This window comes from Aethalodelphis obliquidens, unplaced genomic scaffold (assembly GCF_003676395.1).
Source record: "Aethalodelphis obliquidens isolate GAN/ISIS:26980383/991018 unplaced genomic scaffold, ASM367639v1 scaffold46, whole genome shotgun sequence".
Taxonomy (NCBI): Eukaryota; Metazoa; Chordata; class Mammalia; order Artiodactyla; family Delphinidae; genus Aethalodelphis; species Aethalodelphis obliquidens.
The window spans coordinates 4,461,797-4,488,014 of record NW_020837990.1 but is presented as its reverse complement, the minus strand read 5'-3'; the positions used below and the strand labels follow the sequence as shown (position 1 = coordinate 4,488,014).

At 54.2% G+C, this 26,218-nt stretch overlaps 1 protein-coding gene across 1 annotated transcript; it reads left to right on the top strand.

Annotated features, from left to right (window-relative positions):
* Nucleotides 1-1,968: 1,968 nt before the first annotated feature.
* On the top strand, nt 1,969-3,375 carry LOC113606956 (uncharacterized; the record flags this gene model as incomplete). Its single annotated transcript, XM_027081841.1, is given in 5 exon segments — nt 1,969-2,039; nt 2,889-2,987; nt 3,041-3,063; nt 3,193-3,286; nt 3,288-3,375. Coding segments are annotated over 5 exon segments (375 nt in total), but the record flags the coding sequence as incomplete, so codon positions are not given.
* Between the last annotated feature and the right edge of the window lie 22,843 nt (nt 3,376-26,218).

Below are 26,218 nucleotides of genomic sequence, written 5' to 3'. Positions count from 1 at the left end.
CTGGTCAGGGAAGATCCCACATGCTGTGGAGCAACTAAGCCTGCGCATGAGCCACAACTACTGAGCCTGCATGCCACAACTACCGAAGCCCGAGCGCCTAGAGCCCGCGCTCCACAACAAGAGAAGCCACCGCAATGAGAAGCCCACGCACCACAACAAAGAGTAGCCCCCGCTCTCAGCAACTAGAGAAAACCCACGTGCGGCAGCAAAGATCCAATGCAGCCAAAAATTAAATAAATTAATTAATTTAAGAAAACATATTATAACAGCTGCTTTAAAATCATTGTCTACTAACTGCAACATCTGCATCATCTCAGGATGGGGGTTGTGGGTTGACTGACTGCTTTTTTTAATTGAAAATGGGTCATGTTTTCCTGTTTCTTTGAATGTCTACTGAGTTCTGATTAGATACTAGACATTATGAATGATATGGTATGGACTCTGGATTGTGTTGTATTTCTTTGAAGGGTATATTTGATTCAAGCTGTCAGTTAACTTAGCTGGACCGAAACTCCAAGCTCTGTCTCCGCTATGGTGAGTAACATCTGACATCTTTGCTCGGTTCCTTCAGCTTCCAGCCACTGCTTTTTTGCCAGGCTGCCTGGAATCTCCTTAATGCTTGACAGTTTAGCTTAATAACTTAAAATCAACAGAGAATATGAACAGATTTTCCATGTAGATTTGGGGGTTCACCCCTGCTACAGTTCCCTCCTTTTCAGGCCCCCCTCAGTTTTCTGGTTGCTCTGCCCTTACCAAATTAGTGAGGCTGCAGATTCTACCACTAGATCCACGTGGGTATTAGAGTTTTCATTAGAAAATGGCTACAAACTCACTCCTTGCAGTTTACTTTTTTTCAAGGGTAGACACCCTTTCAGTTTATGCCTGCTTTTAGTCATTCCCCAGTGTCTTCAAATAATTTTTTTTAATACTTTCCCAGATTTTATAATTGTTATCTGTTGCCGGTGACTGTTTGGGGGGTGGGTGGATGGGTAAGTCCCACAAAGCTATTCTTCCCTTATTAGAAACCAGAACTGTATTATCCCTTTTCACACAGTAGGAAACTGAGGCACTGAGAAATTATGTGACTGGCCCAAAGTCTTGTGGCTAATAATCAACTTCAATACCCAAGTCTTACCACAGTCGACTGACGGGGAGCCGCCCCTGAATCTTTCTAGTTTGAAATGTCTCCATACCCCTCCCTCTTCTCACCCTACAAACAGCTTTACCCTGAATCTTGTGTGAGGGGCTGGATGAAGGGCTGAATCCCACAACACTTGTCATTCACTGAATTCTGCACTTGTGTGACCCTGTCCCCATCACCACCCTGGCCTTCTCAGGAGCTTCCCGCTGCTCTCCCCACAATGCCTCTGGCTCACTTCAATGCATTATCCATGCAGCAGCCGGGGGGGGGGGGGTCTTTCTGAAACATAAATTTGAACTTGCCATCTCCTCCCTTCTTCGCATGCTGGCCCTACCTAAATTCTTCCAGTGGCACCCCACAGCTCTCAAGAATAAGACCCCCGTCCTTAAGATGGCCCAACGCCCTGCAAAGTCCAGCCCTGCCCTTGTATCCTCAGAGCTTAGCACACAGCAGGTGCTTACTGAACAAAGGAGCCACTTGACAGCTCTGAGTGGCCCCCTTACGCCTCCTCAGTTTGTGATGCAGAGCAAATGACTCAACTGGAGTGAAAGGTGCTCCCCAAAGCTGTAAACGTGCAACGCAAGTAAGAGCGGCCTCATCACTGAAGTTAAAAATGGGAGTATGGAAACGGAGGAGGCAGAGGGGCGAGGACGCGTGTCTGGAGAGGCGCGGCGGTGCGGCGGCGCCCGTGGGAGCGGTGGCCGCGGTGGGAACCAGCGGCGCCCAGGCTCTCAGCGCTCCGGGCTGGCCCCGCTCGCTCGCTCGCTCGCTCGCTCGGCTTTGACGGCTGCTCCCGCCAGGCACAAAGGCCTGTTTCATGCCCAACGATGGAATGGGTTTTGTGTCTGCCCGCGGGTTCCCCGCGACCGGAGAATCGGGGACCTGAGTTTGCTGCCCAGTGAGCCTCTGAGGGTGGCAGGGACCCGGGCTCCAGGAAGTTCTCTCTGGCCCCCCAGGGGTTGGGGTGAGTGAGGGGAGGGACCAAACTGAGCAGGGAGGCAGAGGGCGCTTCTGAAGTCCAACGTCCAGCGGGTCACCGGGACGATGCCGATCATTCTTGTTCTAAAGGGAAGTCCAGCAGGTTATTTACTGGTGGTGCGTTTTGTATGGGCTCTGTGCGCAGCCCCATTTATTAAGTATCTGGGTTTCTGTCTCTGGGTCTGTTTCCCTGCCCCTGGGTCCCCTCCTCTCTTTGCCAAGAGACGCTGCGGTGTACTAACTCACTTCCCATCCCTGACACCAGCCACTGCCCGGCCCAGAGCAAGATTGGAAAGGCTTGCTGAATAGGCACAAGTACCCTCTGGGGGGCGGGGGGAGGAGGCGTTTATTATTTTCATTTTCCTGATGAGGAATCTGGGGCCCAGGGAGGTCACCTGCCCAGGACCATGCAGCTAGAAGCAAGCAGGTGCAGAGGCACTGGATGGACACATGAGCTTCCCACGGGAGATTCCCTGAGCTTCGTGGGCTTCCGCCAGCCAGCTCCAGGTCAGAGAGCCCAGCCTGGCAGCCAGGCCCATGCCACCCCACCAACAGCTCCCCAAGCACTCCAGTGTAGGGATGGCTCTCTGTGCTTGACCCCGGACAAGCAGTACTAGCAGCTGTTGAAGCAGCATCTCATGTTCTGAGCTCCTAGAACGATTCAGAGGCCGTGTGAGCTCCTGTCTGAGACAGAGCTTCCCAAACTTTGTCACAGCACGGCACATGAGAAAAACGACGACATGGCATGGCACGACCCACTGAAATAAAGTGAGGGGCTGCTTTCAGCCAGAGGCTACAGCTGGGGGAGGGGGTGGCAGATGCCCCGGGAACCTGGGACCATCTGGAGGATCGGATGGAGGAGATCTCGGTCTTAGAACACCTGTAACTCATTCCCGGCACATCAGTGTGCCCTGCCCACAGATGGGAACTCTGCTCTTGGGCAGGTGGAACTGTACAACCTCTAGCCCTTCTGAGCAAGCACGCTCAGCCTCTCACAGGGAGGTCCAATGACACGGCTGGGTTTCCCCTCCTCACAGCCTGCCCCCATCTCCCTAAGCCCTCACAGACCCCAGGATCTGGAGCCCCCTTTCCTGCTCCAACTCTACCCCCACTGACCTCGCAGCCCCACTTTCGGTCCAGCCCGACCATCCTACCCCTTCGGCAGGTGTGATGGTGACGAGTGTGGGCTGTGGAGTCCAGTCGCCTGCATTAAGATCCTGGCTCCACTGTCTTCCAGCTGTGTGGCTTTGTGCCAGTTCCTTAATTTCTCTGTGTCTCACTTTCCTCACCTGTAAAACAGAGAAAATGACGGATCTACCGCATAGGGTCGCTGGGAGGGACTGTGGACACACAGCTGCTGGCACAAGGAAGATGCATGCTGAGTCTTAGCTCTTGTTACTATGACCCCCCCCCGCCATAACCCACATGGCTCAGGAGCCGTACCCTCACCCAACATGAGATGCCCAGTCGCCCCTAACAGTCAGTTCCCAGCCTGAGTCAGTGTCCTCAGCAAGCCCATGGTGCAGGGACCCCGGAGGAGTCTCACTGGCTACACCAAGTTGGCGCCGAGGACGGCTGGGGTTTGGCCTGGACACTTAAGAGCCGAGGACTAAGCAATGCCCACGTGACCTGCTGTGTCCACTTTGTCCATCAGAACAACAATGTCAGGCCACTGGCAATGGGACCAGCCTCTGAAGTGGTCATCTGAGCACCCTGGGAAACACTTTATCCCCTTCCTTTACCTTCTGTCACTGAACTTGGCCTGGGCAGAAGGATTTCTGTGCCACCATGGAACAATCTCCCATCCAGTAAGTCCCTTCTGGTATCCGACTACAATCCCTCCTGCTGTCGTTAGCTCACTCCTTGAGCTCTGGCCTGAGGGTGGTGAAGGCTGGATCCTCACTCTCCTCCCTGCCCTGGGCCCAGTGAAGTTTGTCTGAAAGCTGAGGAGAGAGGAGGTGTTCTTGAACACCAGCGTGAACACAGAGGAGAGGGCAGTTCGGGGACTCAAGGGTCAGCTGGGGAAAGCACCTGCCCAGCCCAGGTGTAAACTCAAGTAAGCCGCATCCCGCGTTTGCGCCATCACCTTTCCGAGGGAACCAGACTGTGGTTCCTCATTCCCACCACAGGGTGTCTCCACACCCCGGCTCAACCAGCCACCCAGGCCGCGGCTCCCTTTGACACAGCCCTTCATGGGTCTGTCCTCAATCCTTCCCTTACTATTTAGCGTGTTTCCTCCTGTTTTGCCTTCAGGGGAGACAGGCCCTGACTGTTGGCAAGTGCAAGGCCTGTCACTACCCACACCTCCGCCTCATTGGGTTAAGCTGAGTGGCCTGGAGAAGGAATTGCTTCCCTTGTGGACCCACGTGCTGTGGTCCCCTGGGTGGTGTTTAGGAAATCCTGGCCCCTCCCACAGAAGGCCTTGACCGGCTACAGAGAGGCTTGTGCTGTCTTCTGTGGAGACCCCTCCACAGTCTGGCAGGGTAACTGGTGACCTAGGTATTGCTTCCTAACCTCCACAATCCACCTTCTCACGAACTTCTCCCTGTGATGGTAATTAGAAGAGGCATAATTATCTCCTTATGAAACATTAAATGGGGCTATGTAGGTGAAAAACATTTTGAAAGCTCTTTATTAAAATATAAATGTTGGTTGCCAAAGACAGGGCAACTGAGGCCCCACAAGGTTAAATGACTTTCTGGAAGCCACACAGCAAGTCAGTGGTGGCCCGAGGGGAGGAGCCCTGGCCTCCTGATCCCAACCTAGATTCTTTCAAGACATCACACTTGGCTTTGGAATGGGCTCCTCTGTGTGACCCTAGTCCAAGGGGGTGAAAGGGCAGCAGAACAGAGATCCTGGGGGAGAGAAAGGAAGCCAGGGATGAAGGGGTTAAGGGGGCGTGGAGCCAGGATGGCTGAAGGCTATTCACAGACCAGTGGAAGCGGAGGAGACCAGGAACGGGTCTGGCTTTGATTAGGTCCCAAAGCTATCTGCAGGGTCAGAGTCTGGAGATTGGTTGGTTTTACGGGGGGCAGATGGCATGAATTATAGGGGCTTTAATGGGGCAGCAGGGCTCTACCCACAGTGCCTTTGGAAGGTGTTGGTGCAGGGCCTCTTCCCTAGCAGCCTGGCCCAGTTACATCAGCTCCAGCCACTGCTGTGCTTCCTGCCCCCTCTCCACGCGCCCCACCAAACCCACCCCTGAGGAGTCTTGGAGGAGGTACCATCACCCAAAGGAGAGAGACCCTCTGCTTCCTCTGTAGAAGCCGCATCAGGATGCGGTACCAGCCTGGAGCCGCTGTGGGATGGGCTTCACAAATCATGAAGGGCCAGCTTGCCCCCAAGCTAACTGCAGGCCCTTAGACAGTCATCAAACCACGTCCTTGATGGGGAGGGGCTGGAAGACCATCCCATCCAACTGCTTCCACAGAGGGTCACCCCGCTAACACCTCGGTGCTGAACTTGAACCCGGGGGTCCCAGCTCACGACCCAGTACCTTTTCATGACCACACTCCCATCACACAGCCTCTCTGGGTCTATTTCCTCACCTGACCTAAGAGTATTTGTTTGGCCTCCCTCACAGCTGAAATGCAATGAAACATTGGCTACAAAAGTCTTTGAAAAGTTAAATCCATCAGGCAAATGATTGCAACATTATTGCAGTTTGGTGAACAGGCTGGGAAGCCCGGGGAGTTCCCTGGGGGCAGACCAGCTGGCCCCTCTACCCTGTAGGGAGCCCAGCTGACACCCCCCGAGTCTGGCAGTCCCTCTGCAGTGCAGCGCTGCTCAGGGAAAGCAAGAAGCCCTCCACCAGGCAAACATCATGAAGAGGACAGACTATTCCAAACAGACAAACAAAAAACCGAACAGAAAACACCTCTCTTCCTGCATCCCAAAGCCAAACAGAGATGATTTCTCAATCATCCCCTAGGGCATTATCCTACCCTGGCGGTCACCTTATTCCCAGATGAGGTGGGGGAGAGATGGAAGGTTGACAACCAATTCTCCCCGAACTTTGGATGCAATCTTGGCCAGAAAGCAACCCGAGCGATATCTGTCAGCTTAAAGGACATGCCTCTGACACGGCAATTCCTCTCCTAGAAATGTACCCCTCAGTTATATTTGCACAGACGTGTATGTATAAGGCTGTCCACTGCAGTTTTGTTCATGATAACTAAAAACTAAAAAGAACTTAAGTATCTATCACTAGAGGGTGGGGTAAATAAATTATGGTCCATCTATGCTATACAATACCAGCCAAAGAATGAAGTAGATATGTGTGTATATAAAGAAATATATGTACATATAAATGAAGTAGATTTATATGACGATCTGTAAGATATATTAAGAAAAAGTCATATATGGCAATATAAATATGAATATTATTATATGAATAAATAAATAAAATATGAATATTTTTATTAAAAATAAAACTTTTAAATTAAAAAATAAAAGAGCAAGTCATATATGGAAGAGTGGGTATCATATGTTCCTGCTGATGGCAAAAAAAAAAAAAGAAGTAAATGCATTTAAGCATAGAAAATTCCTGAATGATACACAAAAAGCTGTTCATTGTAGTGTTAGAGGCCGTCTAAGAGGCAGGTCGTCTGCATAAATGGGGACTTGCTTTTCAGTATCTTCCTATTTTAGCATATATATATGTGGTAATTTTTTCAGTTAAATGAAGGGGAGAAAAAAGAGTCTAGAAAAATAACTGCTTGGGCTCAGTCCCATTTCTCAACTCCATTCGCCTTCCAACTTCCAAAGTCTTAGCCGTGCTTCCTTCCCACCCAGCCCTGACCCACTCCAGCCTCCAAGCCTGTCTGCACTACAGCCTCTGCCCCCGGGGTGGCTACTCTTCACTCTGTGAGGATCAAGGCGTCCCTTTCATGCTCAGCTCCAAGAAGCACACAAGGGCCTCAAATGCTTGGAGGAGGGAAATCGCCCCAGATGGGAGCCCTGTGTGCCAGCCAAGGGGCTTGGCTTCCTATTAAGTGTGGAAGGAGTGGCAGTTAAACGTCAAGCTTCAAAGAGTCTAGGATTTTCCAAACTTGCTTTTGGGGAATATGCAGCTTTTATTGGAGGTGTCAGACATTAATGGGAGCTCTGGATTGGATCTTTCCCAGCCTGAATAGCGCTCTCCCTCCCTTCTCCTTCCCCACTCCTTCCAGCAACCAGATAGCTCCCCTCTGATGAATCAAGAGAGGCTCCGAGTTCAAGGGGTATTCCTGTCCCACTGCTCAGTCCACTTCTCCCCCCCTTCACTTCTATAAGAAGGTGTGGAAGCTGAGAGGACCCGAGAGGAGGGGAGTGGGAACCCAAGGGAAGGGCAGGGAGCAGGTTCAGACAGAGGCAAAGAAGGGCAGGCTTGCTCACCTGCTCCTTTGCAAAAGGTTTCGTGGCTGATGACTATGAATTCCGGGGCCTGCCCTTTGCCAGCTGCGATGAACCCTCAGCAAACAATTGCTCCTCTGGGTAGTGATCATGCTCTTAGCTCTTTGTCTCCTCAATTCCCCATCCTTCTGCTAAAAGTCCCTTCTTTCAAGTTCCCTGGACCAGTGTCCCTACTCTTTCCCTCCCCACAGAAAGTCCCCTTATTTATGGCCTAGAGCTTGGCCAGATGCTCATGGAGCCTCTGCTCTTGGCAGCAGTGGTTAGTTCAGGAGAGCAGCGGTGGGCTCCCTGACTCCACTCCGCCTCCCACTGGCTGAGCGTCCTCATTAGTCAAGAAGCAAGCCTGCCTCCAGTCATGGGGAGCACGCACGTTTCCCCAGAGCCAACACAGCCTGGTCTCTTCCTGGGAAGGGCTATTTCTCCTCTTCATCTGACTTTGACCCTGCCCTTTATAAAACAATAGCCCCAGCATTCATTCATCTAAGAAAGCATCACTCATCCCTGAGCTTGGCTCACAGTAGAAGCCGCACCACGTCAGTTGTTAAGTGTTCTCAGCATCTGGAATGACTCTAATTAGATTTGTCCTAACTCCTAACACCCCCTTGATGAAAGGGGGAGAGGCCAAGTAGTTCATTCCACCATAATAAGAATTATCATCAAGGAGTGTCCATCCAAGTAGGTCCTGTCTCTGACAAGGATGTGGAGAGGATGCTGGTCTCCTGATGTCACCGTCAGAATGACACGGGGGGAGCGTGTCCAAACATCCCTGATTCTCTGGGTTGACATTAGTGGACCTGACCCTTTACAGTTTACCAAGCATGGTAACACACAGTATGTCTTCTAATCCAACTCCTGGGGGGCTGATAGCATCATACAGTTAAGGAAACTGAAGTTCGGAGGGTCATACAATCTGTAAAAGGCCAAGCCAAACCTAGCACACAGGTTCCCTGACCCTCCTGCTTTCTCCACTTTACATTTTTTTTTAATTTTATATTTCCACCTAGAAGCCAAGACTGGTGCCAAGACTGCCGCTATGCCAGGGAAGAGTAACAAAACCGCCTGCCTCTTCCCAAGACAGGGCTAGATGCTGGGTGTCCCGAAGGTGCGGAGAGACCAATGCCAGCGTTTCTGATCCTTGTAGACGTGGAAAGAAAACATGTCATGAACACAGACAGCCCATTACATCATCCAGAAGGGAGAGAGAGAAGAGGAAAGGGAAAAAAGGAAGGCGGGAGGGAGGGAGGGAGGGGAGAGAGGTCAGTAAACAATCCTGCAAGAACTTCTGGGAAATCACACGCACATGAACACATAACACACACACACACACCCTGCACATCTGTATGAGGGTGTAATGGAAGGAGCACAACTTCGGAGCCAGGTGGACCTGGTCATTTTTCCAGCTCTAACATTGTTGGCTGTGGGTCTGTAAGTAAATCACCAGATCTCTCTAAGTCTCTGTTTTTCCATCTGCAAAATGCAGGAATTTATACCCATCCAAAGACTGCAAAGAGCTCCAGAAAAATGTTGAGCCTGAGGCTAGAAGTGAGTGTAATAGGGGACTTGGATCAGAGGGGGTCAGGGAGGCCGGGATGGGAAGCTGTTTGAGAGCCTCGGATAAGGATCGAAGAGGTCATATTGAAGAAACCACACTCAAACCCCAGAAGAAAGTTCAAATTCTTTTCTCCTTATGATTTGATACCAAGCCCAGCTCCCCTCCCTCTTCGGAACCCTTTCCATCCATCCCACCCTCACGCGTCCTCCAGACTTGGCGGGAGACGCTCCCAACTGCCTGTCCTCCTCACCTACCCCCCACTCCCGGCCCAGAACAAAAGCCAACCCACGTGCAAACCCAAGGCGCACCTGGGCCTCCTGGCCACAGCTGGCCTCTCTGCAACACACTGCCCTGTTACAGCAGCCGCGAGACGAATCAGGCTCACAGGCAGGGAAGCTGATGGCAGGACTCGGAGGACTAAATCTGGAACAAAGCTTTGAAAAAGGTCCACGTGGGGAAAGGGCCAGGCCCGCTGCCTTCACCTTACGGGCTTACACAAAGGTCAAGGGCAAGACTGAGAGTCAGATACTGAGGTTATTGAGCAGATATGCCTGGCTACGTCCAGAGTCACGTTCAAAGACAAAGGGAGAGGGAGGTGGGGTCTGAGGCCAGGAAGGCAACAAGCGCCAGAGAGAGAAGCTTGGCGTCGATGAGGTGGATGGTCTGCAGCCACAGGCGTCCTTGGACATCAACCCAATGGCCTGAGTCAGCAACCCAAGCCGGCGGTGTTGGTTGAGATCATGCCCCAACTCCCAGGACTGCTGCAGCTTGAAAGGGGCTTTGAGATGCTGGGATGAAAGGCACTGGGTTGAGTACAAAGCACAGTGCGAGTTGTCCTGGGAGTGTGAGACCTGGCCCTGGGCCTTCCCCAGCCCCTGTGCTGAGTCACTTCCTCCATCCTGGCTGGATTTCGCCTCTGTAATCCAGAGACACCAAACTCCCCTTTCGGGACAGCTCGGGGAGGGGGGAAGGGGGGATGGGGCGTTCCCAGAGAGTGTGTGCGGCACACAGGCCAGGCGTGACCCTCCATTCACTGGGAGGGGAGGGAGGTGCTCTGGGGATGCTAGTGGGGACGCTACCACGCAGTTACAGCTTCGTGCCGCCCTCTGAATGTGGTTGGGAGAGGGCGGTGGGTCACTGAAGAAAGTGAGGAACAAAGAGCTGGAGAGGTTGCTCAAGGTCTCGGGGCACATCTGAGGGGAGAGCAGATCTGAGGCCTTCTGCCCCCTGGCGTCCTCCCCGCAGAGGGCAGCCAGACCCCGGTTACTCATTCTTTTAAACCTGAGGCTCTCCTAGGAGCTTCCCGCCCTGTGCTTTGTATTGCCGGCGCTGTGACAGAGGCACCGCATGGGCACGGCCTGAAGCAATGTCTTCTCGTGCTCAACCAGTACCTCTTCAGCGCCTGGAAAATCACTGGATACTTCAGGGTTAAGAAAAAGAGCAGGAGATTGAGCAAGAGAGTGAAGTCTCCTGGAAGGTCAGAGTGGAGAGGCGAGGGCTGCCAAGGGATGCGCTCCAGTGCTGGCCTCTGCCGACGGATTAGAACCACCAAGTCCTCCCAGAAAGTCTCCTGCTGGTCTTCAGTTGGCCTCCATGAGAGGGGGCTCCCCAAACCTCCTTCACCTGGCGGGCCTCAAAGCATCCCCCTCCAGAGGGACTAGGGGCCCATTCAGCATTCCAATGGGTAGACAACGGTTAACCTGGCCCCAGCCTGGCCGCTCACGGGCCCCAGACAAAGAAGACACGGTTCCTGCCCTCAGAGTCAAGAAGAACGCGTGCAGCCACCCAGACCGAAAGGGACGCGAGCCGGGATGCAGGAAGGTCCAGGCAACGTGCTGTGCGGACTGGAGGTGGAAGGGGAGCGCTGGTCAGTTCAAAGCACAGAGGCTGCTCGCTGTACTTGGGATTCAAGACCTTCCCCTGTCCACCGGTCAGGCATCTCCCCCCAGTTCAGGGTCCATCCCTTAAACTAGCCAGACCTGGCTAAGCTCAAATGAAGCAGGTGCTTCCGCTGGGAGCTTTCTCATGCCTGGAAACCCAAAAAGTATTGATAAGAGTGGTAATAGGACCAGCCCAGCCCAGAGCAGACACTCCTGGAGTACTGGCTGCTTTACTCCGGTTGCTTTCAAATCCACGTTTATTAGAAAGTGCTGGGAAGCATCGTGTGAACTGTGGAGAGTTCCCCAGAAGCAAAGGTGGTTACAACCCAGAACCACAGAGTGAGGGCGACCCTGTCAGGCCTTCAAGGGAGGGCTTCGATGCACTGGCTTGCGTGCGGTGGTTTGGGTGGAGTCTGGCTGGAGGCAGGGGACTCCCTGCAATGACCTCTCAGGTTCCTTCTCATCTCGGGTAGATCTGAAGGCCCAGGGAGGGCTCGGAACAGAACAGAGCTGGTGTGTGAGGATCCAGCTCTGGCTTTGTTTTTCCTATTTCTCTGGGCCCGGGGCTTGCGCCTCCTGGCACTGGTCCTTCCTGGGGCCCCAGCTCCAGCTTGTTAGTTTTAACTGGAACAATTTCCTTTGAACTCAGCTTGAATTAGCATCACCATGGCGATGGATCAGAGTTTTCACAAGTCGACCTGGTCTTCACCCCTTAAGCAATTAGTTTGAAGGAGAAAAGCAGAAGGAAGAGGAGGAAGAAGAGGAGGGGATGGTGGGGGGAGAAAACAGGCAGGAAGGGAAGGGGAGAGGAGGAGGTGGGGGACTTACTGGAGCAGGGGAGGGGGGAGGGGGGAAGATGGGGGAGGGGAGGGGGGAAAGGGGGGGGGGGGGGGGGGAGTATGGGGGAGGGGAGGGGGAAGATGGGGAGGGGCAGGAAGAAGGAGCAGAGGTACAGGAGGGGCGTCCTGACCTGCCAGCTCAGCCACGCCCCCAGGGACACCCCCTAGAGCTTTTGCCTTCGCAACCCAGCACCAGACCTTCCACAGGTCACCCAGGAGGAAAGGGGCACTATTCCACTTTCTCAGGGGAGACCCAGCAGCCCAACCCCAAGAGCGGTCACCCCCAGGTAGCCAGCCCACCTTCAGCCCCTTGCTCCTGCAGGGACCAGACTGGTAAGAGCCAAGAACAGGGTCCTGGAGCCTGAGAACTGAGGAAGGGTCACACACAGATCCCCTACTTATTTGCCCCGTGACCTTGGGCAAGCCACCAGCCCACGTGAATGGCAGTGGGAGGGAGGGACAAGTGAAAGGGCTGCCCTGGCTTGGACTCCACGGTGGGCCCCGTGGGGGTCACTGCTTCCCTGCTTGTTGGCTCTCACTTATCTGGGAGCTTCTGGCCAGGTGGTGACCAGCTCTTAGTCATTGCTGAGTTCCCAAGACTAACACAGGGCCTGACACACATCAGGCCGGCAGTATTTTTCAAATGAATTAACAAATGAATGAACTATTGCTATTTTTTTTTAATGGATGGTAAGAGTGGGGAAAGGGGAATAGAGAATCAGAATCCTCCAGAATTTGATGGAGTTGAGGATCTCTCTTTCTTCAAGACTCTTTTCTGTCCACACCTCATCCAGGAAGCCCTCAGGGACTTGCCCTCCTCCCTCCACCCCACCCCATCCCAGGCTCCTCACACACTAGGGCCTCTGCCATCATGTCCATCTCCAGGCTGTGTAGTCACTGATTCACTCGTCTCTCTCCCCAGCTCTGGTCTGGTGCCCCTACAACAAGGACTATGTCTCATTCCCCAACTGCTTGCACTCTCCAAGCGCAGAGTGGGTGCTCTAGAAATGTGTGTGAGTGCAGGAACCTGAGCATTAGTGGAATGCCCGCACCGTCATTTGTCATTCGGCTGTGTCCGGCGCAGGGCCAGGCCTCGGGCTTTCAGTAAAGGCAGTCCCTGGGGAAAACAATGTGTGAACAGAGGACTGGCAATGAGGCAGGCCAAGTGGAAAACACGGGCGGGAGAGGATGGGCTCACGAGGCAGGAGGCCTCATGACGTCTGCTCTACAAAGAGCTAAGGAGGAAAGGTGTTTCCTAGGCCCCCCATAGCACAGAGCATTTCAAGAAAAAGAAAAACAGTTTTTTCTCAAAGGGAGTCAGATGGTGGAGGGACATGCTCGCGGGCAGGAGGGAGATGATGCATCGTGTCAAAAGCTACGTGAGACCTTCTGAACTCACCTGAGGAAGGACCAGGCGTGGAGTCTACAGCTGGAATTTATGTATCGTCTCCGGCCAGGGGGCACCTCAAGTGTGCTCACCGCCCCTGCTTCTGTGTCTCTGTCACCCCTGATGGCACCACGCCCCACCCAGCGGCATGAGGCACCCAGGAGCTCTGCAGGCTTAGCACCAGCGCCATGGCTTCTTACCTGGCTGACGTCACATTAGGTGTTAGTAAGGCGCCCGGGTTCTCAACCTTCCTGCACAGTGGGGGTGATGACAGACCCCGGGCCACGTGTGGCTGTCGTGAGGATTAAATGAGCCACTGCTTGTGAAGCCCTCGGCACGATGCCCTATGCCCGGTGTGGTGCGAAGGCTCGGTCAGCTTGGCTACCAACTCCTGCATCCCTTTGGAGGCCTGATTTTCCCACGTGTAAAGTGGAGGTAAAGCCCTCTCTGGGCACCTGCATTTCCTCCACCCCTCTGCCCCCAGACACAGACACCCTTTCTCTTCAGAAGCTCTCTGTTTCGGCAACGGGGCAATTTCCATCTGTCCTAAGAATTGCCCTGCTGGGCCCCATCTCCCGTTTCCCGAGCCGTGCTTCCTTTTACATTTCTCCATGTGCTATTACAACCTCCCTCCCTGGCCCTCCCCGCTCCGGCCCTCCCCCCTCCTCCTCCCTCCTCTTTTCCCAAGTCCTGCCTTTGGCCTCTCTGTCTCTCCCTTGGCTCTCCCACTCTGCTCCTCATTATAAAAAAGAAATCTTTCCAAATACGCCAAAAATGCACTCATCCCCCAAGGACCCCAGTCCGGCACAAAGGGCTGGTTCTTTCGGGCTGCTCTGGGTGGCCTCCGTCTTGCCCACTGCCTCTGACTCGTGGTCTCATTCGCATGACTGGGAGGGCTAACTGGAGATTTTCCCATGTCCTTGGGTGGGGAGGAAGCTGGGAGGGTGTGAGCTGGATGAAAGAGGGTGAAGATATTTAGAATCTTCCCCAAATTTTGTTTATCTACGGGGGGAAAAACAAACTGATATCCTGAAACCTAAAGAATTCTATCAGATTGGCAGGAAAGATTTAGGTTACAAATCAGGAAGACTGTGCAGACCAGGACAGCCTCCATGTGGAATGTTCTCTCTGGAGGACAGAGTTGGCCTGCTTCCTGGGGTAGGTGGGGAGTCCTTTGGCCTGGAGGCAGTGGAGGGGCCCCCTGACCCAGGGAGACCCTCTGATGGGAGCACACCGGGGTTCTTCAGGGAGCACTGTGCCCTCTGTGCTCTGGGCCCCACCAACACCTCCACCCTCCGCACCTAGTGCCCTCTGGCCAAGTCCCTGCTCCACAGGGGCACTGACCTAGAGGCTGCATAGCTCCTCCCCTCCAAAGCCAGAGTGACCTCACCCCAGCCAAGTCCAGAAAGAAACACATCTGACGCACTCAGGGTTGGGGGCAGGGAGCCTGGGGCAGAGGACGGGAGCATAGGAGCCGTTTCAGTCCCACAGGAATCCACCTTCTCACTAAGGCTCCCGGTGGAGTCAGTGCAGGGCCCCAGCCTCTGCCCCTGGGCTGTGGCCTTCCGGGGCTGCAGAGGAGAGATGGGAGAGGGCGTTGGCACAGCCTTTCAGCCCTCCTGTCCTCTGAGGATTTCTGAATTTTTTCCCTCAACAACATCCCCTCCCTTCCCCACCCCATCCCACAGCAGCTGGGCTGCTGGAAGCCAGTGGTGTTCCTGAGTTAATCAAAAACTCCTGTACTTTGCCCTTGAATGGAGGCCATCGTTCCTTTGTCCCAGGGCAGTGGGGTCAGCTTGCTCCTCCTGGGCTTAAATGGTGTCAGAATACTAAAAGGGGGTGGGGAGGAAGGAGAGGGGAACTAACGCTGATCAAGGGCCTCCTGCTATTATCAGGCACTGGGCTGGGTGCCCAGGAGACACTGACAGCCCAACTGTCCTACTGGGGGATGGTGGGGGGGGGGTCCCTATTTTGCCTGTAAGAAACTGAGGTGCAAAGCCTTGAAGAAACTTGCCCCAGACCTCACAACTATGAAATGAAGGGTGGAAAATGCCTCAAGGCTTCCAGTAGACTTCTGTGGGGGGAGGGGGGGTTAATTCATTACTGAGTTCAAACATTCCAGAATTATTCATAGAGTGTGGACAGAAAGCTGAACATAGCTGTGGTGTTCCAGCTCAGAAGGATGAGTGAGGGTCTGTGTGCAGCCTGGGCTCGTATGCAGAGGGAGGGTCCCAAGGGGAACCGGGAAGGTCCAAGAGGTTGGATATTCTTTTGGACCCGGAAGCCACCAAGGTGGCCTTGTATATGGATGAAGGGCGTTAAAGTGCACCCCAAGCCCAGGACACACCTCCAAGAGTCCCGGAGAATCCTGCTCTGGCCTGAGAAGATCAGGTCTTTGGGATACATTGCTGGAGAGACCAAGGACACAGGTTTTGTCCCCATGTGGAGCAGGCAGTGCCTTAAAATGGGTCCCCAGCAGAACAAGGGAACTTGAAGAGCTCGGTCCCTGCTTTCCTCCACACCTGCTGCCTGGCCACGCACACACTGGGCATCCTACAGCCACACTTAACTCGCCCCTCCTTCCTTCTGAGACCCAAGCAAATGTCAGTTCTTTTCGTCTCCTTCCACTTTTATTTCCCACTTGCCCTCTCCCCGTTCCCCCTTCCTTGGCCTGATCCCCCCTCCCCCCATCTGCCCTAAAGAGCAAATTCCTATCCTGACCGAGAAGCTTTGCTGGAATCTGGGAGGCCTGGTTTGGCTAAGGGAGAAGAGGCAGTCGTGGCTGCAGCTCCGAGAGCAGGACTGAAGGAAGGAGGGGTCATAGCAATGGGGAGAGGGGCGCTCCCGGCAGGGGGAGGGGGGCTGGTGGGACGACTGGCCCCGGAACCCACCTGGCTTCCGGAGAGATGCGGAGTGGAGGATAGGGGGTTCTCAGGTTCCCTGCCCTGCCCTCCAGCGGAGGCCATGGCAGTGGGGGGCAGCTGGGGAGGCACTCCCGCCTACGCCAGCCTCCAGTCCCGCTCAGCGCCCCCAGGGCGTCTGGTCTAGGCTGCCATGGATAGCAAAAGTCAAGAAGAGGGGCCCAGCCCAGGGGAGACCAAAACGTCAGTGGCAAACCGGCAGCCTTGGGCCTTGCCAGGCACGGCAGCTGCTCTGACTCGGGGTGCTCACTCGGGGCCCTCACCCTCTCCAGGCCTGTGTCTAACAACACTCTGAAGCCCCGTCAGCAGGGCTGGCTGGCTTCCCCCTCCACCAGCCCAGGTTAACCCTTGCACAGCTGGGCGGCTTCCTCCTGTTTCAGCCCCCTCCCTCGCACACTTCCTAGCATCCTGGCACATGGTGGCCTTCCGCGGCCTGCCCAGCCAGCTCCTAGAGGCTGCCCCCTTCCCTGTCCCCAGTTTCCTCCACGCGGGCAGGTCCCTGATTCCAGTCCTCCCAGAGAGCCTGGCAGTCCTGTCTCCCCAGATGGCCTGAGCACTTGGCCTGGGAGGGTGGCCTGTTCCCAGCCCAGTCGGGCCTCGAGAAACTGTCGTAGAGTCCAGGGTTAGAATGGACAGGACTTAGCAGTCCTCCAGTCCAGCCCCTCCTTTGCAGGGAGGAAACTGAGGCCCAGAGCCACACAGGGACAGCTCCTGATCACCTGGTGAGGAGGAGATCCAGGGTGCAAAGGGCCCAAGAGGAGGTGCGGGCAGCCTCTGTCGGGGAAAGGGCAGAAGATGGGGAAGGACAGGGACAGTCGCTGGGTCGGGAGTACCCAGCTCTCCCAGGGGAGGGCAGGCCTGTCCACCTGAAAGGGCAGGTGTTGCCTGAGGTTGGGTGTGGAGGGCTTTCCAGGTGGCTGAAAGTGAATCACACCCCCACGTGCATTGCACGTCCGCCTCTGGGCGTGCTGAATCAGTGTGCCTTGTCCTGCATGTCCAGGGAGGGAGGTAGGCGTTGCACGTGTGGGACAGGCCCCAGGGCACCGGGCCTCTATATCTTGAGGTGGTTCTCAGAATGTTCTGGCTCACCTGTGTGCTCATGTGTGTCCTTGTCCAGCCTCCGTATGTCTTACGGAAATCTGTTGTGTGCAAGAGTGTGTCTGCCTACGCGTGTGTGCGCATACAGGGACCCGTGAAGGGCTAGCTATAGGCACGTGAATTCACTCTGCTGTGCCCGTCGTGCAGAGATGGGGAAGCACTGATGTGCTCCGAGCTCCGGCCAACTCCAGTGCCTGGGTTTCCAGCTGTCCCAGCTGAACTGTGCACAGATGTGGGCTGCTCTGCTGCAGTCATAAGCAGACCTCCCGGGATTTTTCCAGAGGAAACGCAGAAATATTTTGGTGTCTGTTCTGGATAGTAGGATAGAGAATGGGGATGGGGCTCGAGGATAAGGTTCAAAAAGGAAGGACTGCAGGTCACAGGGAAACTGAAGAAGAAAGACCATCCCCCAAAGGCCAGTGTGGGGCCTGGGGGCAAGGCAGGAGTCTCTGATGGCTTTCAGCTGTAGGGCCCCAGGTACCACCTGGGAGAGCGATGTCTCCAGCCACCAGGGATGCTGGCCCCCAGCTCCCAGCCCACTGCCACTCCGCCTCTCCTGACGCCTCTCCGTGAGGGAGCAGGGTCCCCCGCAGGACCCTGGGCAAGTGCCCCACTGTCTTCTGGGAGAACACACCAGCATACACCTCCATCCCCTCCACACCATGGGCTGTGTGCCTGGGATGCACCTCGCATATACATGCACCCAGCCACCACGGCACCGCCACCCACACACCTGACCACACACACACACACACACACACACACACACACACACACACATCCTCCCTCACATCCTATGCCAATATTTCAGAACCACAATCACAGACACCACACAACCCCCCCCCCCCACTGCACACTAACGCCAGACCACACTCCAAACCATACACGCCCACCTCCACAGGCAGTGGTCCTGCACACCCACTCCCCAGTCTTCATCAAAGTCTGCCCCCATACGCAGTTCCAGACCTTTCCAAGCCACGGAATAGGCCTGATACTGTTCCCAGGCTCTTCATCAGAGCAAACCATTTAAAGCTTTACAAGAATTTGACTAGTTCCTGTCCCACAATTACCTGCGCTGCTTTAAACCCCCTCCCCCAGGGATGAATTCTCCCATTCAACTATACCCCTTCCTCGTCCCTCTCCAGGGCACAGAAGTGGCTCTCTTCTAGGCATTGATCCTGAGCTGGGCCCCCTCTGCCTTTGCCCTCTGAGGAGGGAGACATCCTTGCACGTCTTACCCAGCAAACTCTCCTGGAGCAGTTACTCTGTGCCTTGCATGTGTGGGGCAGGTGAGGGGCACAGGACCGGAAGAGATGCATTCTCTACCCGTAGGGAGCTTACAGCTCAGCAGCAGATGGGGCATGGACTGTAATGAAGCCACAAGACACCGTGTCAGAAACAGGGATAAACTCCACAGGTGGGAGAGAACGCTGCCAGCCCCCCAAAGCAGATGGACTTCCTGGGGGAGTGGCTTGTGGGCAGCCTCTACCCATGGGCATTTCCCTCTGCCCGCGTAGGAGTAGGTCAAGACGTGTGGCCTCACTCCCACCCCACAGAACTCGCACATCACCCTGTTGTAGTGTATGCATATAGCGCTTCTCTAAATTTACTTTTTGTATTTGGATATCTATTTTTATCTGTCCACCCCTGTAATGTAAGGGAAAGCAAGTCCATTGCACTTCAAAAGGGGTCTGGTGCTCCTTAAAACGTGGAAGGAAGATAGAAAGGGAGGGAGAGAAATTGGGAGATTGGAACTGACATATATACACTAATACATATAAAATGGATAACTAATAAGAACCTGCTGTATAAAAAAGTAAATAAAATAAAATTCAAAAACAAATAAAAAAGAAAGAGAGGGTAAGAGACTCATGCCAGCGCACAGGGACACAGAACGCATGGTGTGACAGGAGGAAGATGGTGCTGGGCCTTGAAGGCCAGGCTGAGGAAGCCATTAGGTCTGGAGCAGGGCACTGACGTGAACAGACCAGTGAGCCCCCGTGTTACAGAAGGTGGCGTCCAGCTGCTCGCCACTCAACAGCCAATAAAGAGGCAAGGCTGGAGGAAAGGAAAGTTTGCTTTATTTCAGAGGCTGGCAACCTCAGGGGGAGGGTAGACTCCTGTACAAAGGCCGACTCCCCCCCGCACCCCACCACTGACAATCAGTGGGCAAGAGCTTTTATAGGCGGAGGGAGGGGGCTACGTGCAGAAACGGCTGGGTCAGCTCTGACGGTCATCTTGAGATTGGTCGTGTGATCATCTGATCAGCGTCATCTGGATCGTTTTTTAAGTACAGTTAGTCTTCAGTTCCAGGGTCAGTTTGTTCCCATTTCTTTGAGGCCAGTTCTCAGAATTGTGGCAGCTTATGTCATGACTACAGTCTGCTCATCATGTAGTTAACTTCTTCCACCTGATGGGGGTTTCAGTATCTATAAGACAGCTCACAGGATGTGGCTCAGAATATCATCTATAGCCCTTGAGGAGGACCTAAAAGTCCTTGACTTTGCTTAATGACTAAACTAATATTGTTTAATCTTGTTGGACTGTTTTCCTTTGTTTCTGCATTTTCTCACTTCTCCGAGTAAACTTATTCTTTAGCTAAAGTTCTTCCACAGACAAAAGGCAGGCTGAGGACATGGGGGGCAAGGACCACAGGGTCCTGCTCTGTTTCACCTGGGCCAGCTACGGAGAGTGCAAAATGATTTTGACTGCGGGGCATCTGGGTCTCAGAGGGAGCCAGTTGACACGTAAACTCCATACAGTAGCAGGATTCACGTGTATGACCTTTAGCGTTACAGGGTTCTATATAAACCTATTACAGCATTACAATTTACATTATAGGGGTAGGACAGACCAAAACAGATTATCAAATAAACAAGATAAACTCAGGACTTCCCTGGTGGTCCAGCAGTTAGGACTCCTCATTTCCCATGCCGGGGTGGGGGGTGCGGGTTCGATCCCTAGTCAGGGAATTAGGACCCCGCATGCCATGCAGTGTGGCCAAAAAATTAAAAAATAATAATAAGATAAACTCAGATAAGTCTTCTCTCCTTAGCTTCTCCCTCAGACCAGCCAACAGAAATCAGTCCTAGGTGGAGATGGGTTATGATGCAAAAGTCCTGCGGAGCAGCCGTATCATTGTCTGCATCTAGAGCACAGGAGGAATTCGGGCATTCTCCGAGAGGAGAGTGGCTTAGTCACTCATCCTGTCCTAGGAGCCCCTTTCCACCCTTTAGAGTGTGGACCAAGCCAGCACCCAGGGTCTCACTCTCGCTGGGGAACAGCTCGCTCGATTCTAGAACCAGAAAGGTAGGTGGGAGCTGAGAATCCTTTTGTGAGCCACCTGCCCACTTTCCCAAGCGGGGCAGGACAAATGCTCTGGGGAGGTTTCACTCTAAACTTTCTCCCATTGGAGGGAGGTTTTATCTCAGCAAACATCACCCAGGAAGCCCTGGAGATGCAGGAGGGGGGCCCTTTGGCAACTTCAGCACGTTAGTCTGCTGTCCTGTGTACTGAAGACTCCCCAGCCCTCCTGCTTCCTGTCCTAGAGCCGAGAAGTCCAGCACTGCACGGGGAGGCTGCACTGTCTACAGCGTCCAGGCCCGGAGCCAGGAGGAGGGATCCTGGGTTCTCGTCTTGGCCCCCAGGACTCCCCTCTGAAGCAGGGCATCTCTCATCGCTCTCATCGGAGCCAGGGCAAGTCAGAGAACCCAGGGTCCTGGAGATAAGGGGCAGAGCAGCAGAACAGACCAGACAGGAGAGACAGAGTGGGTGAGGGCACAGGCTCTGGACTTGTCAGATAAACGGAACTTCAGCCCCAACTCTAACCCCGACCAGCTCTGCTGTCTTGGTCAGGTCAGTTCTGCTTTCTGCACCCCTGTTTCCTCGCCTGTGACATGGAGACAACCATCACCACCTGCCTGCTGCAGAGGGATGCTGTGTAGGTCAAAGGAGACAGGAGAAGAAAGGCATTTGTGCTGCACACGGGGCCGATCAGGCTGCTCCCTCCCCTCTTCTGCACTGCACATGGTAGCAGGACAGACTAGAAAGCCCTCCACCCAGAATTAATTAGGACGCTCTTGTTTCTCAACACGTGCCTGGAGTCTGAGTCCCAGCACCACCACTCACCAGCCAGGGAACCTTGAACCAGACAGCTCGGCGCTCTGGGCCTTTTCTTTGACCAGGGAGAGGAGGAGCTGGTGCCAGATGACTGTTAAGCCCTGCCTTTGTCCCCCAGTCCCTCCATCCCAGACTCCAGAATTCTCCCTTCTGTCATCTATAGCCCTTGAGGAGGACCTATCTTGCTCTCAGCCCAGGGGAGCCTGCGGAAGAGGAAACTGGGCTTCCAGTGAAGGTGCCGGCTGGCTGGCAGCTGAGAACGGCTGCAGATAGCACAGGGGATGGGACAGCAAAGGACCAGAAGTGAGCCTTCCAGCGCTCCTCATGCAGATAGGCAAAAGATGGGGGGCTGGGAGTGCCAAAGGGGAGCCCCATTTGTTACCCCGGCACCTTGTGCTGAGCATCCTTTCTTTCTTCCATCTTTCATGTTCATTCATTCACCTGCTTCTGCAGCAAACATTTATACAACATGCCAGGTACCATCCTGGGTGTGGGGAATACAGAAGTGAGTCCGCTCACAGCCTCGTGAGGAGACCACACGAGATGTAAACAGATGGTTCCCGGCTGGTGTGAGGAGGGCTGGGAGAGCAGCCGGGTGCCTGGGGCACAGGGTGGGCCTGCCCCGGGCCACATGGGACAGCTCTTACCCAGACACGCAGTCGGCTTGCTGCAGTGACGGGAAAATACAGAAACTGCTTGGTGCCCAACAGCTTAGGGGGTGGTAAAAAAAATGCCAGAGAGAAAGGCTACCGGGTGGGATAATTAACGTTTTGCTAAGGAGGAAAATATGAGTGAGTGTTGCTCAGCATGGAAACACGTCAACTAACAAAACAGCTCCAAGAAAACAAGTGGAACCACAGGGGTTTTCTCACAAAAATTAAAAAAATAGAAGAAAAGAAAAAGCAGTCACAGACATACCTCCTCCAGTGGCTGAAAGGACATTCCCCGCCAGGTGAGAAAACCAAAGCCTGGCGCTGGGCAGGGCAGGGCAGGGCCGGGCCGCCACTCTTTCCTGGGTGAGGGCTGGCCAGCACCCAGAGCCCGCAGCGCAGCTCCTGACCCAGGCTGCCTTCTCATTTCAAGGCACTCATCCATCACTGAGGCGAGGGGAGTTCTGCCCACGCTGGTCAAGCATCCTAGGGAAATTAGAGATTGTTAATTCCCGAGGGAGTATTCAGCCGGTGTCACATCTGGACGCCTGGGGTCTCACTTTCATGGGAAGGGTTGCATTGTCTGCAGCTCATGGTCACAGCAGAAGGACCTGGTTAATAGGAGGAGATAAGCTATTTTTGTTTCTACCTGTATGAACTGTAAAAAAAAGTTCAGAATCTCCAGGCGACAGTACCGGCCCAATAAGCCTCTCTCCAGTTTGATGCCAAAGCTGACAGGGGCTGCCAATTAGCGCCAAGAAAATGAGCCAGAACCAACGTGCCTGCTCTCTTCCCCAGGTGCGATTCCAGGGCCATTGCCGCTCTGGGGGATGGCTCTAGCTTTAAGCCTCTAGAGTCTGGTCCAGGCCTCAAGAGACAAAAGTTCAGGAAGGATCCTCTTCCCACTGTCTCCAGGTGCTTGGGAGCTGGAGCCCAAGGGAAAATTCATAAGACAGGCCTGTTGCTGCAGCAGCAAGGCAACCGGGAACTCCCTCTTCTGCCCCTGACTACCAGCAGATCAGCCCCAGAGTCCAGGCACGGGTGAGCCCTCGGCTGTGTGGAGACAGGGGAGAGAGCATCGTACCCGCAGAGAAGTCCAGGGAGCCCCCGTCCTCCACTGGGACAGGATCGGGCCTGGGTCTTGCCATCCAGCGTGGGCATGGGTGACCCCTCTTTGTAACCCCAGAGCAGATGCAGAGCCAGCAGTCCCCACCATGCCTGGCCTGTGGGGAGCAGGTTTGGAGTTTGCCATTGGCAGCGGCTTAGCGTTGATTGTGGCTCAGCTCCGGGACCCACGGTCAGCCTGAGGTCTTCCTCCGCCTGAGCTTCCTGCTGCCCCCTTAGCCATCAGAAACTGCCACGTGCGGCCACTGATCTTCCTCCCTTGCTTCCCCCCAGTTCGTACCCAAGGTGTGACCGCCCCTCTCGTGGGTGTTTACATCCCTGCTGAGCATGTTAGGCAGGTCTTTGGTTGGCCAGCTCTTTCCACTAGAGACCCCACAGGTCAGGGTCCCTGGGCACTTTCAATGTCAAAGCGGATCTGGCTTAGAGTCCCAGCTTTGCCAGATATGAACTATTTGGTCATTACAACAATAAAATAGCAAAAATATTATTTTACAGATTTATATTAAATAAGACAGTCTAAAAAAACCCAGCACCCAGTTGTTGTCGCCCCCTTCTTCTTCTGCCTTAAGGTCCTAGGAAACAGACTCTAAGAGATTGGTACACACTTACTGACGTGCTCTTGGGATGAAGCTGGTGGGAGAGTGAAGGAAGCAGGGCTGGGTAGAGGGAGAAGTTGGTCTGTGATGCAGTGGCATCCAAGGCCTCGGCCGACCCCACTGGGAGCTTTGGAGCTGGGGTGGCCCTGCAGAGATGACCCACCTTGAGGCAAGAGGGCTAAGCCTTGTACCCGACGGCAGCTGGTCATTGGATGCAAGGTATCCCCCAACCTAGGAAGGGGAATGACCTTGGGCAGGCCCCCTCGGGCTGAGGGCAATTCTGCAGGGACGTGACTCTGGGCAGCAATGAGCGCCTCCGTCCTAAAGGGGGCGCTGGGCTGCGCACCGCAACACCTCGCCCTACAGCCTCTCAGCTCTCTCCTCCTGCCCCAAACCTAATACCAGTTTCCAAGAAGTGAGTTAAATTCACTCTAGTACGAACACAGGCTGGGAATGAGAAGGGCGCCATTCCTCTTTGGGCCCAAACTCTTAAATGTGGGGCTTTGGACAAGTTCTTTCATTTCTTTACCCTCAGTTTGCTCATCTTTAAATAGGCTCTGCTCACCTCTCTGCCTTTCCTAGGGGGTTGTGGGGAGCTTAAAAGGCCATCGTGCAAATTGTGAAATGCTCTGAAGCCGGTGGGATTTTTGCAGCATGGTGCCCACACAGACCATAAATTCAGAGTCAGTCCTAATTCCAGTTACGCTTACTTGTGCGCCCATAAGCTCATGCCTTCCTGTCGGGCTGTGTGTCCTTCTCTGAGGCGTGGAGCATGGATCACCCCAGCCACGGCCCACCCAGAGGGCAGCGGAATGACAAAGGTGTTGCTTGCAGAACCCGAACTGGTTTGGGTGTGCGGACAGCAGGGCCCTGAGCCCCTGGACACTGTCCTTTGCTGGGGGGTTGGGCTCAGGCCTGGCTTTTCCAAGAGGCTGAAGAACAGTGTTGCGGTGCCCGGACAGGAGGCAGCAGATGCCGTGCACTGGGGCGCTTGCTCGGAGTGCCTCGTTTCTTGGTCCTGAAGGTGGAGCAAGTGGCCCTCCTGGTCGGCTCCTGACCGCTGGGAAGTCTCAGCCACCACCTGCATCCGTCATCAGCTGCCCTCCCTGGGAGTGAGATGCACCCAGAAACATCCTTTAAATCAGCAGGCTGCTTCTAGCCACACCGTGTCTGTCTGGCCCTCGACAGAGGTGAGTCACATTTTCTCCCCCAAGCCCAGCTTTGGGCTTCATTTCTAGGTGTTTCAGAAGCCTGGTTATAATGCTTTTCCTTTCCACTGATTGTGCCTGGACTCCTCCATCTAAGCCATTTTACCCATTTGAGTTCCTGCTTCTTTTCTCTCCTCACCCCCTTTTTCTCTAAGTCTTTGTGGTGGGGAGAAGGGAGGGGGACCCTCAAAGGACACTGAATTTCCGATGCCAGTGCCCTCTGTGGCCGAGGAGCTTGTTGAAGGTTCAGGATCTGTGTTCTGCTAAGGCCTCCAACACCAGCTCTTTGCGCATCTGTGAAGGCTGGCCTCGGAGGGACCCAGGTGACTCAGAAGTCTGCACGCTGGCCTCTGGAGTCCGCCTCAGCTGCCCATTTGCTTCAGCTGCAGGTCTGCAGTAAGAGAGGAAAGGAAGCCTGAATTCTGGCAAGACCACTCCAGTCAGCAACAGCAGCGTCTCCTGAGAACTTGTCAAGATTCCTGGGCCTCACCTGAAAATTGCTGAAACAGAACTTGGGTAGGGGGACCCCACCACCTGTCATTGAACAGGCCCTCCAGGTGACTCTGATGCCCTCCGAAGAAGACCACGCAGGAAGCCCCCTTCATCAACCTCAGGAGAGCACGGTTGGCCTTGACCGTACCTCAGAACAGGCCAACCATTAGCGCCACTGCCACCGGCACTGGAGAGCAAAGGGGGGTGTGGCCTCCCAGCAGAGTGTCTGAGGTTCCTGGTGTAGTGGTGAGGAGGGAGTCGAGGGGAAGGTTCTGGAATGCAGCCCAACATTCCTAGGGACCTGGAGACCTGGGCCATTCCACAGATCCCCAAGGCAGCACCATCCCCTACACCCCAGAGTCAACATCTTAAAACCCCTTCATTTCCCAGGAAACACCCAAAGCCTTGGAAAGTTAGGTCGCTTGCCCAAAGTCTTTCAGAAAGTTAGTGGCTGAACCCAAACTCAGGCAGAAGGAAAATTGATCTGAATGCGAATCCCAGCTTCTGAGGCTACAGGGATTTGTCAGTTCATTCAGTCATTCAACAAACAGCACCTACAGCCTGCCTGACTCGGTATAAGCTCATCTACACCCAAGCCTGTGTGGTAGAGGTGACTGTTTCCATTTTTCTGATGGAGGGAAATCGAGGCTTCCAAGGGCGAAGTTACTCTCCCAAGTTCCACAGCTTGGAAGCAAGCAGCAGAGTCAGATTAGAACCCAACGGCCAGCTACAAGCCCAGAGCTTGACCCATGACTGATCTTTCCCATGAAAAAAATCCTAATGGCCAATGCCAACAGCTCCTCTTGTCCCTGAGAAAGCCCATGAGCAGTGATATGTC